The sequence below is a fragment of the Orbicella faveolata genome, unplaced genomic scaffold (assembly GCF_042242905.1).
Source record: "Orbicella faveolata isolate gen_17 unplaced genomic scaffold, um_ofav_v1 contig_2, whole genome shotgun sequence".
Lineage (NCBI taxonomy): Eukaryota > Metazoa > Cnidaria > Anthozoa > Scleractinia > Merulinidae > Orbicella > Orbicella faveolata.
This window is the reverse complement of record NW_028301547.1, coordinates 10,125,421-10,143,730: the sequence shown is the minus strand read 5'-3', so window position 1 is coordinate 10,143,730 and position 18,310 is coordinate 10,125,421. Positions and strand designations below refer to the sequence as shown.

General features: G+C 38.3%; 3 protein-coding genes across 6 annotated transcripts in view; 1 reads left to right on the top strand and 2 right to left on the bottom strand.

The window, feature by feature from the left end:
* LOC110051330 (oxysterol-binding protein-related protein 8-like) overlaps nt 1-8,875 on the top strand; it is a 33,429-nt gene extending 24,554 nt beyond the window's left edge. For all 4 annotated transcript variants that reach the window (XM_089289507.1, XM_089289506.1, XM_089289510.1 and 1 more), the window contains 7 exons: nt 168-265; nt 442-531; nt 905-952; nt 1,319-1,431; nt 2,199-2,241; nt 3,911-4,065; nt 5,377-8,875. In XM_089289507.1, coding sequence (XP_089145633.1) covers nt 168-265; nt 442-531; nt 905-952; nt 1,319-1,431; nt 2,199-2,241; nt 3,911-4,065; nt 5,377-5,890 — 1,061 coding nt within the window. In that variant the 3' untranslated portion in view covers nt 5,891-8,875. The remainder of the gene's footprint in view (nt 1-167; nt 266-441; nt 532-904; nt 953-1,318; nt 1,432-2,198; nt 2,242-3,910; nt 4,066-5,376) is intronic.
* Nucleotides 8,876-9,498: 623 nt separating this feature from the next.
* On the bottom strand, nt 9,499-11,136 carry LOC110051485 (uncharacterized). Its single transcript, XM_020757515.2, has one exon. It carries the CDS (start codon nt 10,919-10,921, stop codon nt 10,346-10,348), a length of 576 nt encoding a protein of 191 aa, XP_020613174.2. The 5' UTR covers nt 10,922-11,136; the 3' UTR covers nt 9,499-10,345.
* A 1,247-nt stretch (nt 11,137-12,383) lies between these two features.
* Nucleotides 12,384-13,411, bottom strand: LOC110051497 (uncharacterized). The gene has a single exon (XM_089289512.1). The coding sequence runs from the start codon at nt 13,253-13,255 to the stop codon at nt 12,701-12,703; it is 555 nt and encodes a 184-aa protein (XP_089145638.1). The 5' UTR covers nt 13,256-13,411; the 3' UTR covers nt 12,384-12,700.
* Nucleotides 13,412-18,310: the final 4,899 nt, after the last annotated feature.

The window sequence follows — 18,310 nt, the reverse complement described above, 5'->3', positions numbered from 1 at the left end:
TTTACATGTGTGCTATACCTTTTAGTTCATTTCTTAGCCACCTTCTTCAGAACATTATTACTTCTTCAATATTTTTCTCAACTGTTCAGTGTTTAGTGAGTTGCTGTTGTATAATATGCTGTTACAGTAATGGGAGCTTACAATATTTTTTGTTTTCTGCTCTCCAGGTATTTTGATCGGCACTCTAACAATGGAATTGGGAGGTGTCGTCACCATAAACTGCGAGAAGACTGGGTACAAGGCTGAAATTGAATTTAAACTCAAGGTATAAGCAGAAATTTTCTTGATGTGATTAAATGGCCTAATTTTATTAGCATAACCCCAGGTGTGCTTTACACTTGATAAACACACAAGCAGTAATTGACATGGTGTGTATCGGTATACTGCTCAGATTCTCTATCAAGGTTTTCAAAATGCTGTTTAATTGTTTCTTTTTTGTAGCCCTTCTGGAAGAAGAGTGGAGAATCCAATTACATTAATGGCAAGATAAAAATGGGCAAGGAGACACTGTGTAGGATAGAAGGAAAATGGGTTAGTCTGTCCATCAGTCTAGATTTCTGTTTGGTGTTTTTCTAAATTCTTTAGTTCTTTACTAGCTGTCATATTAGCACTGGTAACTGCACAGACTTTCTGTAGTATGGCAGCTGGTAACTGACACAACAATTGGTGAACCAGCAAGACAATTTTGAAGATCAGAAGAACAGCCTGGCCTGTAATGAATTGCTAATTATTTTTCATCTTTACTTATACAAACATAAAAAAGACATTCACAGTCTGGTTACCAAATGCTCTGTATTTGGGTTTTAGATCCATAGATAGAAACTCAAGTATGAGTGTGTTAAGCATTTCAGTGCTATTTGTTTTTTCATCAGTTATTTCTTTCTTGTTGTTGTTGTTTTTTTAGGATAGCGAGATTGTTATCACAGACTTGAAATCCCCAATTCCTGCAGGGGTGAGTAGAGGATTATTTCTGAAAAAAAATTCTTCATTTTATGTTATTATGAATACACTTGTGTAGTTTTATTTTCTGCACTGGGCAATTTCTAATGTACACTTACTTGTGGGTCTCTTCCTACTGCGAAGATTAAAGTATTAATTCTCCTTAGTGTTTACTCTACAGTTCCTATCATATGTTAGTTTTGAGAATTCAGTGGAACATCAAGACAATATCTCCTAGTTGGTGATTTTCTTTATTGCCATCAGCGTCATCATTTTGAATGGGATACAGTAAAGAAAAAAAAAATCCATATTAATCCCTTGAGACACTTTTTGTGTGATAATTTTTGTAAGATACGGAAATATTTTTTGGTTGTTTTAGGAGACTGAACCTCTGCCTGAACTGTTTTGGGATCCAACCCCTGAAATCAGAAACCAGAGACTTCCAAGACATTTGGTGGACTACAGCACTCAAGGAGAATTTGAATCTGAGAAGTAAGTATCATGACCTAGTGGATGAGATGAAAGATATCTGATACACTTTTGCCCCTTTGGTAACTGAATGGTAGCCTTGTAAAATCATATTCATTTGATGGTCTACAATCATGGACAAAAGCAGTTGAGATACTCCTCAAAAAAGACCTGTTTCATTGAATGGGTGTGTTTTTCAATCTCCAATTTGACATTTCGACTCCTCTCCCCTTTTCAGTGTTGTAACCACGTGACAGTGTCCACAGAGCGTATTTCAACATTGAAAAGGGGGAGAGGGGGGTTTGGCTATCAACAAAAAAGATATTTTTTGAAATTATGGAAGGACGCCAATAGAAAGCGTTTGTTTTGCTCAAATGTGTCAACACTTTTGTTCATGATTGTAGCTCTCTGCTGTCCTCCTCCCCCCAATTTGTCTCCTTACACAAGGGATATTACAATAACAAGCCCCTGCTCCCCCTTCAAATATTTATTTGTCAATTAACTTACCTAACACTTTTATCACAGAACATTTTATCTCATTTGTATATATTGTGCATGTCACTTAACAAAAAGACATCAGGCTTAGGGAATTTTGTAGGTAAAGTGCAGATTTAAACATTTAATTAGAAAGGCTTTCTCATTGTATATATTGCCAATGTTTAGTTTTTCCATGAGCTGGGTATGTTTTTGAGCTTCACTAAATTACCGCACAAAATTGATGACAGTCCGATTCTGCATTGTGTGTCACTGTGTGGTACTTCTTACATCAAACATCACTATTTACCTTACAGGCTATGGACACATGTCAGTGATGCTATCAGAATGAATGATCAGGTAGGAGAGCTTTGCTTGTTTACAGGCAGTCATCCTAGAGTCACTCTGTTCAGTAGTAAAGCTCAAGAATCTGAATCTTGATCTGAATGAATCTTGAATTATCTGCTGGACAAAGATGGAAAAAGGCTGTTATGACAACTTTTGGGCTTTTTGGATTGCTGACATATTTTTGTGATTTGATAGTAAGAATTTGTAACAGAGCAACGATCTAAGCAGTCTGTTGTCATTATTATCAAATATTATAAGTCAATTTATTCTAGCATTTTCATTGGTTCTTACTTATGAATAAATGGAGGACAGAAGCATAGATGACGTCATTAAGAATTTTTGGTTTCTTTAATATATAGAACAAGTAGAGTCTATACCTGACACACAAAATGATCGAAATTAGCGTAGAGTTTTTCGGCTCCTGTGCGACCTCTACGGCTTCTTGTACACTTGAGTAGAACAGTTCCGTATAGAGTAGAGTAGAGCATATGAGTAGATCTCATAGACTATACTTAAGAGTACGATAGATTAGTGTAGCGTAGAGTAGAGTACAGTAGGTTACTTAATTGCAAGGGAAGTCTATCTATCAGTAGATTTAGTAGATTACTGTAGAGTAGAGTACTGTAAAGTCATACAGACTGTTCAATCATGAGGCTTTTGTTCCTTCATTGCAAGGGAAATCTACTCCACTCTACTTGACTCTTCCTCTCTACAAAATTCAGTGTACACTACTTTATTGTACTCTAATATGCTATATAAGTCGCCATACTTTGGTTCCTTATTCAATAGAAATTTACTCCACTGTACTCATATGTAAAGGGTTAATGCACTGGGAGATGTTTGTTCCTTTGTTTATAGTGAAATCCATTTCACTGTACTTTACATTCTACGTTGCTATGCTACGATAAACTACTTGAAAAAAAAAACTACTATATTATATTTCGACTCGACTGTATGCTTAGCTACCCTTCATTACGCTCTTATTATTGATTTTACATGTTATTGGAGGCTAAAATTGTATGCTCATTTTGTGCTGGGCATACTACTCAACCTTGCCAGCTCTACTCTACTCTATGCTACACAGTACGGTCGTGGACCTTCAAACAAAAATCTTGGCATGTTTGTTTTCTCCATTGATGTATGCCAGGCTTCATAACCAGTCCCCTCTATTAACTATGCTCTGCTCTACTCTACTCTACTCCACTCCACTCCACTCCGCTCCGCTCCGTGCCGCGCCGCACCACTCGGCGCCACTCTGCGCCACTCTACTCTACACTACTCTACTCCATGCTACTCTACTCTATGCTACTCTATGCTATGCTACTCTACTCTATGCTATGCTACTCTACTCTACTCTAAAATTCGATCATTTTTTGGGACACATTTGGTAGAGTCCATGTTGCTGTGCATCTGTTCAGTAATAGATCACAGATGTCAAAATGAGGCAAGAACATGAGTTACACACTTGCCTTATAGCTTGTGTGCCACTTTGTTGTTCTTACCACACTTTGACGTCATTTGTGGTATATTACTGAACAGACACACAGCAACATGGAATCTATTTGCTAATCCGACAACTAAAGTTCACAGTTCTAACAGATTGCAATATAAAAATCTGGCTCTCATTTCAATTTTTTACCAAAGAATACTCATTTCTCTTTCTCTGTCAAAAATGGTTTAGGAAAAGGCAACAAATGAGAAGTTTATTCTTGAAGAAGCACAGCGGAAGGGTCACAGGGAGAGAAGAGAAGCAGGAGTGGAATGGATTCCTAAACTGTTTGAACGAGATCCAGCTGCACCTAATGCAATCAACCGATGGCTTTACAAGTACAGAGAGTAAGTGATGTATAAACTGTCATTTGCATTATTTTGTTGTCCTCTGTTTGGTAAGTGTTCTCCCAGAAATTTGAAGTCGGCAGAGAATGACTAGTAATAGCCAGCACTGAGCAGTCAGAACCATATAATGTCATTACCAAAAGTCTCATCATTATAACCTCTGTATGTCTAGTAAGTTTGGTTGAAGTAGTGAGAAAGGTATTTTTAGGTGATACACATTCGGAGACGGTGTAGTGTCACATGAGGTATAAACTGAAGCCAAAAGTAGTTGCTGGTTCATGTACAGTTTACACAAGGACACTAGCTAATATCATTGAGATTCTTGAGTTTTCATCCAATTTCTCAGACTCATTAAGTGTAAACAAAGGAAATCATGACCGTGACAGTGTTTAGATATCTGCTCTTAATTAGCATAGATTTTTATGATTTTACATCTCCATTTTCTCCTTAGTTTTAGTTTCGATTGAGAAGATATATCAAACATTCAAGACAGTGTTTGACCACATTTCCAAACACCTCGAAGTTCGTCAAAAATACTGCGCTGCACATCGTTTTTTCAACTCTCTTCTCAGTGTTTGGAAATGTGGTCAAACATGGTCTTCCGTGTCTGATATATTACGTGCATTTTGCTGTTCCAGAAAATATCCATACTCCCCCCACAGAAAGGATTGGAATTTCCTGGGGAGTGGGGAGTTCTGGGAGACAAAAAAATTTTTAAGAAATGTCCTGAAGCTTAACTGGAATTTCCAGAGGAATGGGGAGGTCTTAGAAAAAATCCCTTCCGTGGGGGAGGTATCTATATTTTCTGGAACTACACATTGCTTTCAGCCTGGAGGGGCAATGTAAAGGTATTAGAAGCCAAAAAAAAAAACTTAAAGAATTTTTCCTAGGTTCATTAATTTTTGCATCCTGAAAATTTCAAGAGCAGCCAGTGTGCTCAGGACTACTGGATGGTGATTTTAGCTGGTCATTGGTGAAGAAAACTGCATGGTGTGGCTGGTCATATGCATCCTCGTCCCCCCCCCCCCCCCCCCCCCTCCTTGAACATTCCCTATGTTGCAGGGCAATGTTGCTTACTCCTAACGTATATAGGGAATATGAGCTTTCATTTCAGTGTTTTCTTTTGCTAAGTCTTCCTTCTGGTTGGTGGGGGTGGGGAGGAGAGCATAGCTCACCTTCATGTTAATCTCAAGATGAGTGAATGCCGTGACAAATGACAGGCAAAGAGCCACAATTAGCTTATCAAACAGTAGATACTGGACTTCCACTCAACAACAACACTATTCATATTTACTTGATATATCTTTCTAGTGTAAGACCATGGGACCCAATGACAGACCTAAAGGAATATGAACATGAAGGTATTGTCAAGACTCAGTACAGACTTAAAGCACCCATGGTGCGAACAACCAGCCTTCTTAGTGTCCAAGCACCGGATGCCAAGAAACCAATATCAAAACGAAAACGGCCCTCGTCAGATCGATCTCGGGGCAGCGGTCAAGTGAAAGGATCACGACGGAATTCAATAGACCGTTCAGGTGCGTCTACACCTGATCCCGAAGCCGAACACTCAAGCAGTGTCGAGGACGATGACGATGATTCAAGCATCAAGGAAAGTATTGACCTGGCAAGTCTAGAGAAGGTATTTCAACCACTGAAGGATTTGCAGAAGGAATGCGTGCAGCAAATGAGAGCCATCAGAAGTGATCTACGTCGCCATTACTCCTCTCATCAGGATGACCTTACTACACTGCAATTCAAAGACTGGCTCCTGCTACTCCTGTTTGTTATCACTCAGGGTTTCTTCCATTGGTACTACAGATGATCGTGGGTGTTTGTGATTCGGGTTCAAGTACTTTAAACGATCTGAAAAAATTTGAAGAATAATTTGAGTAGAGCAAAAAAGAAGTGCCATCATCTTTAAATATTTTATCATCCCAACATGAAGTAAGAGGTTGGCTCTCATTGCAGAATATATTGCCATAAGGAAAGCTCGTTTCTTGAGTATATTTGTAAGGGAAAATGATTCAAAACAAAGTCTGTAAAATACCATCATCTTTAAATATTTTATCATCCCATATTTTAACAAATATGACGAAGTAAGAGGTTGGCTCTCATTGCAAAATATGTTGCCACGAGGAGAGCTTGTGTCTTGAGTATATTTGTGAGGGAAAGTGATTCAAAAAAACAACAAGCATTTTTTCTTGATTAATCATTGAAATACAACAGCGCAAAAATGTTGGAAATCAAGAATTCATTAAGTTTTGCTGCAAAAGTTTTAGTATATCATGCAGGAATTTAAGTGGAGAATTTGTCTAAAATGGGTGTCATTGGTTATAAGACCACTGCTACACATGAGGAAATGAAAATGAATTTCATTAAGGCTTTTTTTTTTTTCATGTCTGGTGATTTTCCAGGTAATGCTTAACCTTTACATTGTTTTTTTGAAAATGCTACTAACCATCAAATGGCTGCTTTGCAGCATATTCAGAGTGATTCTGGATGATATCCTGAAGAAAACAATTGGTTCGCAAAGTATGTTCATAGCACACTCGTAGTTGTTATGGGCACTGAGTTTTGCCAAAAAACAATTGGTGTGCAAACTATGCTTGTGGTATGTACAGATCAGTGATAATGCATATTATCTGTGGAAAAGACTTGACTCCAAAGTATGTTTGTAACAGTTCAGGTTAAGCATGCAAGCAGTTCGCGCTAGCTAAACATGCCTGCTGCATTTAATTTAGCATCGCTGAGGACAGCGAAGGAGAAATGGATAAAAGCTAAATGATGTTTCTCTTTACTCTTTGTTGGGTATTATTGAAATGTATTCAACATTAATTTTAAAGAATGGCCACAAAGTTGAACAAATGTGATTTCACTTTTGTTCATGCTTGGTAATTGTACATGTATTGTTAATAATACGGATATCGAATGTTGTATTTTTATATCATGCAAGATAGTTGAGATTGTTGTTGGAGGTGACACTTAATGATGTTAAGTAATAGAATCTCAGGGCTGGTCAGATGGCACAACTTTTACTTCCAAATGGTGTGTATCTGTGTAACTGGGACCCAGTTTTGTCGTAAGCAAAAGTTGTGTTGTCTTGATTGGCACCTGTAGATATCTAATGTGATTTTTTTAGATTTTGGGAACCAAGATATAATGATAATAGTTGCTAAGGAAAACAAAACCTGTAAATATCCATCAAATGCCACATCTTTGTTTTCATTTAACCCCCAAACAGGGATATTTTTCCTCATGACATTGTCCATAACCCAGTACACAAGTGTACATGTGTTACTGACAGTAATTTGAGTGAAAAAAACAGTAGCACTATTTGCTGTAATACTCTAACACAAAACATGAACTCACACAACGTGTCTCAGTCCATCAGAGTAAGAGTAGCTATTTTGTTTATCCGATCGGGACAAAACCAGTGGAATGTTTTCCCATGTTTTGTGCCAAGCGGATGTCAAATTTTCAGTCATACTTTGTATAAATAAGTACATTAGCAAATTCAAATTGGGGCTTGAAGTGTGAAATTGGCTCTTTTTCAGAGTTGAACTACGTAATATTGCAGCGACATTTTTGTGGCAAGGAGACATGGGTTTTGTTGTCCCATATTGACAGGTAAGCTACTACTCACATCTTGAGAGCAAGGGAGGACTTGCAGATAAAACATTTCTGCTCTGACAATGGCAAAAACATCTCTTGGTTTACTTGAAAGAATAATGAAAATTGGAAACTCTTCCAGTATTGAAGATTGTTTTCAACAATGGTACTCACCATCACAAATTTAAGAAACAAAATTAGAGATATATATTCAAAGTTCATTATAAACGTTTTTAAAAATTTGTCACAGTGCCCTGCAATATCAGAAACCCTGTACAAAAACAGTCATATTACTGATTAAGAAGATATTTTACCCTTCTATTTATAAAAGTGACACAAATTTATTGGAAAAGTTAAAATTATTTATGATCATGATGTGGGTGTTACTTAATGATAAGAAGTTTTAAGAGCAATTATGTCAAGTTTTTGCTTGATTTTTTTGAAACCCAGTCAATTATTGGACAAATTAAAAGGGTAACCATTGTAATTTGCACTGTATTAGAAATAAACATTATTGAAAATGGAAATAGTTAAGTTCATGAAGTTATTGATAGCAATTAAATTTGAGTTTAAGTCGGTACACTAGCTAGTTAGTGAAGTTTATTTGTTTGTCAATGGATCAGTTTTTTACTATAGCATACATTTTTGGAAATTTAAGATGATTTCTGCTGAACATTTGAGTAATAATGACAAAAATAAAGTTACCAAAAAAACCTCATAGCATGGTAATATTTTGAATACAGTTAAGAAGAATTTATCGAGACTTAGGCTCTCAAGCTGACCCCACGAGAAGAAATTGAATTTGAAGTTATCCATATTTTGATAAAAACAGACATTTCACGTCAGTTCAAAACACAATAACACATGCTTTAAGCATTCTTACAAGGTTTGACCCTAACTTTCTCGAGAATGCTTGAGAATTTAACCGTGGGGTCTCTTACAGAACTGGATTAAAGTGAAATATTTCAAATAGTTTTTTTTTCTTTTTTTTTTTGCACTTATTGCTTAAACTTTGAGCAGAATCAATCTTAATTGTTTAAATTTTACCAATTCACAGCAAAAAACCTCTGAACCAGGTAGAGTTAGTTGGGCAATGATTATTTTGAAACAAATTGAATATCTACCCATTTTAAATTGCACTGTAGTTACAATTTTAATGGCATCGTTTACATCTGATTAATAAAATTGATTTTTCTCATCTGTTGTTGTGTCTGTTGGAAATATGCCAACTGCCTTGTCACTCCTTTGTGGTGTGGTACACTTGGAGTTCTGTGGTTGATGGTGGTTTGGTCCTATTCCATCAAGTCATACTCTCTTTGTTTTTGGGAAATTGTGATTTAATATCATTTCAAATTTTCGTTTCCCTTAGAGGTTTGAAAAATAATTGGTGTTTCCATTGAGTACGCATTTCACATTTCACCAAAAAGGGGGAAAGGTTTCACGCAAACTTACATAACTTAAACTAAAAAGATTTTGAAACTTCATGCCCAAAATAGAACCCTATTTGACACGTCCATTCCCCTCCCGGTTTTTTTCACCACGCAGCGAAAACCACGTACCACAAAGGAATAATTACAGTAATGCAAAGAGATCAAAGATTGGCATGTCTCAGATAAGCAATGTTTATGACGTGATAATTTTGCGGTCTAAAACAATGATAGAAGGCATAATCAAAATAACAGTTCAGGACAAATTAAATGTTTCTCATTTCCCTGCAAATTCTTTCAGGAAATCAAATTTCCAGGCTACTAACAAATTCAGGATTCACAGGAAGAAAACCTAATCATTTTACCGGAAAAAATAAGGCCACTCACGGATCCATATTGTGAAGGTATCTGTAAAGAGGTGCTTTAATAGTGAAGACTTTCCATGGCCAAAAAAAATCCTACTCAACAAAACTAACACTCAGTCTTAAATAAAATAATGGCAAGCTCCAAAAACTATTCAACGCACATAAATAATATTAACAGTTTAAGTGCATAATAACCATGCAGAAAACGCAGACAGTTTTTTTTTCATTGAATTTTCGTAACCAAAACAAAAGCTTACTGATTTCTCGAAAACTGAATCACCCATCACTTCTCATTTAAACCACATTCCTGAAGGGTCGTTGAAAGTTACCCACTAAAATCTTTCAAATTACACACAGCTATATCATTTTCCTGTTCAAATGATAAAAAAAATGCAGTAGCTAAAATGAGAAAATTAAGCTTATTTACATGATGACTTGCAATAAATAAGAAAAGAGCTAGGATGGAATGTTTTGATAATTTCAATTACATTTAACTTTTCAATCTGACAGCTGATTTAAGCAGCTTTTCATCATAGATGATTCTCGCTTTACAATCAATCACTGCTAATTGCTAAGTGTCGGTGAAACGAAACCGCTTTCATTGTCAGCTAATATGAATACTACTATTCTCTCCATCACGGAAATTTTCTATCCGATAGCGCGATCCACGTAAAAGAAAGTTGTAGTGAAGTCTGATATTTAAGCTTGAGCTTAACTAAAAATGTTGTACACAAACTTGATCCAAACACGTTATGTTCAAGGTCTTGAAAGGAATTAAGTGCTTCTTGATCTGTTGTAGCTACAAAGCTTCTGGTACCTTGAAACACTCGGGTGTCTTCACCGCAAGTCACGGGCAACCTCTTGAAAATGTTCGTCTCATACTGTGTTAGCTACGTACTCCATAGTGGCAGATCTGTCGTATCTTGGTTTTCGGTACCGCAAAATTGGAATAAGCCCGAAGAAAATATAAAACAAGCCAGCAAAAACCAAAGCATAACCAACCGATGTCCAAGATCTTTGCTTCGACAAGAATGCATAGTGGAAGATCAGTGAAAGAGCCGTGCCGAGTAGCAACATCACTAGGCCGGCGAAAACCACTTGCCAACCACGACGCCGCCAAAACGACGAGAATTCTCGCCCAGTGTTCACGTCTGTTCCATCTATAAAAAGTCGAAATCCTCCAAAGTAGTTCGTCCACGACAGAGAGTTGTAAATAAGCAAGAACGAATGGCCATCTTGTTCCCACTCGTACTGGCCGCCACCGCAGCACAGGGGACTGCACGGATTGTAAGTCAAACCGTGGTGTTCCAATTCATGCCCGTTCACGTAGATACGGTAATCTTCACAAAAACAGCCGATTTCTCGGATTAGCTGAACTGTATACTGTCGATATTCAGGACCAACCTTGAGGTTTTGCGCCCAGGTACAAGTTGTTTTACAGCAGGAAGGCATCTCGTCGGGACTACAGCAAGTATCGTCCTTCGCCTGAAACTTTTTGTAATCAATTTCGGATTAAAAGGTCTTAAGAAACCCTTTGCCTAGTCGCTTTTCCTTTATCTGCGGGTTTTCTTCAAACCAATGGCAAGTTGAAGTGTAATTACGAATAGTTATCCGCAAACCAAGAACGTAATGGTGATCGATGATCAGTATCCCAAATGCAAATAAAAATGTACAGAGCGTGACAACTTCCCTCGCAATGCATTTGTGTTAATCCTTGGTGCGTAACGCAACCAAACCTTATTTCCCTTTTTCATGGAATTATTGTTCATGTGAAAGTCAAAAAAGCCTTTGTAGCCAATACAAGAAACTGTGAGCTGGACAGTTGTCTTTTGCTCAAGGGAATAAAACAATCCTTGAATTTATGTATCATCTAAAATTTCTTCCACAAAACAAAAACATAATTAGAAATGAATTGGGGGCAATTTTACTAGACATTCACCCGCGCTACCTTTAAATTAGAGAACATTAAATTCGTTTTTTGATAATTCTTCCAGACCTGTCGGCTCCGAAGTTTCATTTGAAGTCCCTCCGGAGTTTTATCAGAAATCACTGAAAAAAGTAAGAAAATAAAATAAAAACACACGTAAGAGACTCTCTCCCGTTTTCGAAGAAAATGCTGGTTTTCACTAAGGGTCGCCATAAGGCGCTACAAACAGCACAGCACCTTTTGTGCTTAGTGAAAAACAGCCTTTTCTGCGCCAAGGGGAGAGACAAAAGGCGGTTTCTAAGCAACATCTTACTGAGTCTGTGAATGTTGATTGCGCTAACCAGCCTAAGTACTAGTAATATAATGAACGTTTAATACAATGAATTACACAAAGTCGATGAAGCACTGAACGCTTGAAACGTGTTTCGCGCGTGCTGGTTCCAAGCCACCCGTTTAACAGATTATTGTGGAAATGTAATAGTTATCTTGCATATGAGGAAATAAATAATTCACTGCTTGTGGTTGAATGTGGCAAAGGCGCGATATTCTTAACATATTACTAAAGAGAATTTTCATCCGTGGTTAAAATAAACACGGTTTTATTGTGATTTCTTACTGTGGAGGTCTTTCAAAAGAGGCGTTGCTGAGAACAATAATTAAGGCAGGCATCTTTAAGGGCGCCGTTCGCAGGTTTGAATGATAAGAAAGGAGTACGGTTTCTAAAGAGATGGAAAGAAACAAACAACGCTTATCTTTTGAACGGGCTAAAAGGCCGTAAACGCGCTTTATAGTGGTATTGAAAAAAAGGTTGTTTACTTTACGTCTCTTTTTAACTGCACGCTTTGCTTCACATAGTTCCCTGAATATTCTAAACACTTCACTGCGCCGTATATTTGCATGCGTTTTACGCTGTGTCTAAATTAAATCATAAATTTAAATGACTGTGCAGAAATGGATTGTGATCGCGAAACAAGTGTGAAGTGCGACCCTTTTAATTTTTTTTTTATTTATTTATTTTTCTCAGTTCCGCGGTAGATATTTCCGTGTTGTAGACACGAATTCCACGTAGGCAATGTAAACAAGTTCATATTCTTAACATTTCTCCGTTCGTGACAACATTTCAAGTATTTTAATACATGTATAACCGTGTTTAACGGCGATGTTATGTCGTTTGGATTTTTCGCTAAACTCACAGCACAAGTGCCGTTAGTTTATGATTTGTGCTGTGTCATCAGATCTTGTTTCTTTCTCTTCTCCGTAGCATTTAAATGGTTTGAATAAGTAATATGCGGTTTAAAGTTTCCTTACACCGTGTAAACTGGTCCGTAACGATTAGAATGTATCGCCACATGTGATGTTAAACCCTCCACAATCTTTAACAAGCCAAAGATTAATAAAACCCGGCCTAGGAGTTCCCATAAGACAAAATAAGGCACGGTGTCTTCGAAGTATCTTATTGATTCCAATAAGATTCCAATCAACACTTCGATTAGTCCAAAATAAACCAGCACCCATCCTCGCCGCCTCCACAACTCTGACGGAGTGAGATCCCTCTCGATCTGTAAACCATCGATTAGTAAATGATACTCAGTCATGGACCAAACTCCAGGCACTACCATCAGTAGAAATGAACGGCCGTCGAAAACCCAGGCGTGTTGTTCGCTTCTACTACACACAGCTAAGCCATTCAGGCGCTTAAATGTTGTGTGATGAATTTGCAAACCGTTCGTAAATATGCACAACTCTTCGCCGCACCATCGCTTAAGGCGGACTAATTCTACAGAATAATGTTTCTTTCCTGAGATAAAGTTGAAACTTTTTTCCCATTTTTTGATGGTTTTCCATAAGCACGCTTGCATTTCTCTAAGATTGTCACTACGCAATTACGAACGACCTCCGCAATGCGTGTGGCTGAGGCGGCCAGATTATTGTAATACCTGTCACGTCATTCCCAGATAACAACTCGTGACGACAACCTCTTCCAATCATATTTGTCACATGAGCGGCCCCTATCTACAGTATCGTAGCTTAATTAAGCGATGCTGGCAATGGCTTGTTTTCGCGATTTTTTTTTTCTGTTAATGAACTTCATCGTTATACAACAAAAACTTTGAAACTCTTTTTTTTTCCTCTCCGTCTTTCTTTGACCTTCTTTACCTTGGTCTCCACAGATTCGAAATTATGTTTATGCATGTCTGAATAAGCCAAATTTGATCATACAAGTTCAACACACAACAGAAAGAGAACAATAATACATAGGGAGAAGAATGAATAATAACACGTGAAAGCAACGGTGCTGTTTTGTAAACAAGCTCCGGATTTAATACAATTTGATGGTTATGTAAGTAAATAATATACAGTTACGTCCGCTTATACTCCGGTGGACTCTACACCCGGAAACTGGCAGGGTATGATCTGTCAGTGTGCTTGTCAGTGTTCGAACTATTTTCAGCTCAATTTGTAAAAACAAGAGTCCATTATAATTATAGACTCGGACATGTAAAGACAGTGTTCAGATTGTCAGTTCGTCATCTCGGCACACACTGGTGTCCGAAAAAGCTGAGAATTTGGTCTCCTCGCGTTGCTTTCAGTTGAGAATTTGAAATGGGCTAAGATGTGTAGTGCTCGTGCAAAGCCGTTGTACTGTGGTTTGCGCAGGGCTAGGTCGTCTTTCGCCCTGCGCGTTTGCGTTTCTGCCGTAAGCCGGAATACATTAGGCGCGCAGTTTGGTTGCTCCTATACACTCCACGTACGGTCCACGCGCACCGCCCACGACCGCTCAATGAAGGAACCTGTGGACGTGGAGTACCAGGCCCCACACCTTTTCCCCATGCGTAGGCCCCACCTGCTATAACAAGCCTGACACTCAGATTGGTCTGTGAGATAGGGGTCGGATTAATCAGCATCCTGGTCCTCAAGGTTGGGGATTCCGTATGGGGCTAGTGACCTCGATTCACTACCCCAGAAACCTTACAACTGAAGCTAATGCTCAAATGGATCCCGGCGACAGCAACTCCTGTGAAATCTGCCCCGCTCCGCTGACCATCGATCGACTGGTTTGCAATCTTTATCAGTGCCGACATAGTAACCATGGAAACCAATCAGTCACTCTTTTGTTCGCCAAACTTTTGGTTTCTGGGATCAAACCTTGCTAACCAGTTGAAATGTTTGATTTGACTTTTCGACTTCATGTAGATTTAAACAAGAGAGGATTAATTAAGGCTAAAAATAGTTAATCCCCCATATACAGGCCTTGTTCCTCTTTTAACACCACTCCCAGCTTCAGAAATCCCAGCAGGATCTAGAAAGTCAATCCTGTGGCGAAAATTTTGCTCATGTAGATAGTCCAAGTGGGTTAACAAGAATGATCATTTTCCATCTACACAACGCGCGTGATAAGATTATCCGCGGCAAAACTGAGCGCAATCTCTAAATTAAGCCAGTGATTATCTTAGGCATAAGGCCTATATGGCTTATATGCAGGATTAACTCTCTTATCCCTTTTAAAGCATTTTTTCAAAAGTGTACAGGGGCTTTAGAGTTGGGTCGTTTTCCTCGGTAGCTGGACGAGAGATACACTGTAACCTCCAATTTGCTCCTTTTTGCATGAACTGTAGCCTGTTCATGAATGAAATTCTTGACTCGCTTGCTTCATAAACAAGCAGAACTAGACATAATCAAAATAGTTACTAAGGAAAATTGTCATAAACGATTTGGGCCCAATAGTCTCGAATTGAGTTACTGGTAAGCACGGAGGAATTTTAATAATACTTTTCTCACCCTTGCCGGAACCTGCAGAGCTCATATTTTATTCGAAAGCTGCAGGTGCAGATCAGAACACCTGTACAGCTAGCTTTAAGATTACAAAAGATTGTGCCATTTAAAATAAACCTTGTATCTACCTTTTACCGAGAAACGTTCCATGTATCCCATAGCGAGCATTTCATGATGAGCTAGAGGAAATCAGAGGACAGAGAGGGAGGCTTCAAGTCAGGGCCTTCCACGCGGTCCCCCATTATCATTAAAAGCTTTTCACTCACGACCTCACATCGAGGTTGGACTCCATGCGGACATCTATGGGATCAGATTTCCATTCCTTCTAAAACTAAAAATAACTTTAGAGGAATCGACATATCCCAGCCAACGCTTGCAAATGTCTCCTCTCTCATTTTATCTTGATGATGAGTGAAATCAGACGAAAGGGTTTTTTTCCTCTTTGGCAATCATATGTCAAGGAAATGTGACGAACTGCGATAGAACATCTTTTTCCAAGAAATGCACTGTTTTCGGTTTCAAACTAAATTTTGCAGTTTCTAACAACTCAGCTAGATGACAGCTATATTGTGTGCAATTTTGCAAATAGCCAGGGACATCCATCCAGCGAGGGTTTTCTCTTAAATTGATGTTTTAAAATGCTGTTTTAGGTTATCTAGATCGGAGTGCATGCTTTTCAAGCTCTGTAGGTTAACTTTAGGCTTCACTTGAAAATGACCAAATGGGCTTTACAAACTCTCGCTAAAAAATCAAACTAGAAATAAAAAACTACATAAATAAATAAATAAATAAATAAATAAATAAATAAATAAATAAATAAATAAATAAATAAAAGCTGTCCTACAACAAAACTATCGATAAAAATAAACCTGTTCCTCGTATAGAGAAATTTTCATGAGCAGATATTTTTGGATAGGGTACGTTGTCATCGATCAATAGGCAGTCATTTCTTTAAGAAAATCTCCTAGCTTATAGCAGTAAGCAAGACCTAGCTTATAATATATTATCCCGCGTCGTATTTTGATAAGTATCATGAGTCATTTGAAGTGAAGTAGTTCCATGCCTTGCGTTGGACAGTATATATGAGTTCTTGACCAAGCTTGAAGTGAAGGTAGCAGGACTCTATAGTTTGTTTTAAATGGACCGAGGCGCATTCTCTTGTTCAATGGCTTGGAAACTGATTTCAATTTCGCTTTCCTTGTGTTTTGGTTTCTCTGGAAAACGGAAGTGAAATTTGTATTTTCCTGACATCCGTTGGTCATCAAAGTTGATTACTGTTCCTCCACCTTTTTCGCAAAAATTGAAATTCAGCAATGAAGTTATTTAAAAAACCTTTAGTTTTCACTGCTTTTAATTAATAGGCGTTGTTTTGCAGGGAGGGAAAACAGAAGAGGTTTATTAGTTACTTTACAAAAACGAACAAGTTCAAAGCAGTAATAAACACCCCATACATCAAATAAACACCTCATGATATATATAGACGTGACGAACAATGTTACCTGGTTACTGACCTTCAGCTTCTTATTATCCTATCATTTTCCGTGATATCATGCAAATTCCAATTTGTTTGTATTCATCATGTTTTTGTAGTTAAATTAAGTAAATTCAACTGCTTCTTGATTCGGGGAGGTGAAACGGGGACGAGTCCCATTGTGTGTACACATAGGGTGTATGATACAGGGAAAGTACACAAGCTGGTGCACACATAACGGATGTTGGTTATTTCTTATTGTTGTAACGGGGACAGTTTGCAAGATCCGAGTACACAGGATGCGATATTGAAAATAGGTCCAATCTCCCCTCCAAAAGAGAAGCCTTACGCCCCATCCACATTACGCCGGAGAAATGTGAAAACGCAGCTTTATTTCTACGGTTTGGCCTACCGTCCACACTAATCCGTTACGAAATCCGGCTCTTCAAACCGAAGGAATTTAAAAACGCCGGCATTTCGTTTTCGTGCGGACAGAAAACATTTTGAAAATGGAGCTTTTCGAAAACGATGACGTCACGATAATCATGTGATTTTCCCGGCCTGACCGAGTTTTCCTCGAACACAAATCCGAAACGAGCTTTGACTGTTGCGTTTTGAAATTCCTCTGGCGTAGTGTGGATAGAAAACATTTGATGCGAGTTTCAGAGTGAAACCTCCGTTTTCAAATTTTTCCGGCATAGTGTGGACGGGCCCAGGTAAATGTAACTGGTTCTTGTTGCGCGGACGTGAAGAGGGGACAAGTCCCATCGTGTGTTCGCATAGGCCATATAGGACGCATGTCGCTGCGCACGAAGTGGATGTACAAGGTCATGATTTGAAAGTGAAAGTAATTCTGAAATTTCTGACTATATAAGCTTGCTTTTAAACTCGTTAGTGCCTGACTATTTCATTTTTGGAGGGACAAAAAAAGTGTCTAGTCGAAGTGTGTATTGCGATCGTCATACAGCTGGATGCGGTTTTCCATTTCAAGCATGGCCATCTCTACTGGCGCTCACCTGTTTTCCTACTCGTGCCTTTTCCAGTAGTAATTTATTAAATTTAATTAGAGCCCGTTTGACGCTTATTTAAATTAAAAATGGAGCGGTAATCTTTTTTTATACTTTGTGTGCCATTTAATGAATTTTATAATTTGTCCGCTTCTCGGAAAAACTGACAGAAAAGATCGAAATAGAGCTCTAAGAGTCTTAGGTCTGCACGCGTTGTCACACAGGAAGCAGTTTTTCAATTCTGCCTGGAAAAAATGAGGGGCGCTTGTTCGAGGAGGCGCTAAATTGGGTGGAGGGCGTCTAAATTGGATCATTCTTATTTCATTATGTAATGCCAAGTATCTTGGTTATACCGAATTAACTTTAGGGTTTGGAAGAACTGCTTCTTTCTAACAATATATATTGCTATATGGTCAAATTTAGCTTCTGTAGCAGGTCGGGAGTTTCCCGCCAAATTAGGCGAAAATACGCCGACTGCAAGTTTCGTGTTTGTTCCGGATTCAGTGGGGTTTGACCTCACTCAGGCTTGGCCCTTAGTTATCGGAAGTGTCGGCGAGTACATGTCAATTTTATGCATGCACTCTTTACTGTCTGTCTATGCTTGCTCTGCGTGTCTTTTCGCGTTGGCGCTGTGTCCATGCTCCGACTTGATTGCCCAGAAC

Excerpts from the sequence above, each read along its gene's own strand:
- LOC110051485 (XM_020757515.2), bottom strand. The coding sequence starts at position 10,921 with ATGCCTTCCTGCTGTAAAACAACTTGTACCTGGGCGCAAAACCTCAAG.
- LOC110051497 (XM_089289512.1), bottom strand. The coding sequence starts at position 13,255 with ATGCAAGCGTGCTTATGGAAAACCATCAAAAAATGGGAAAAAAGTTTC.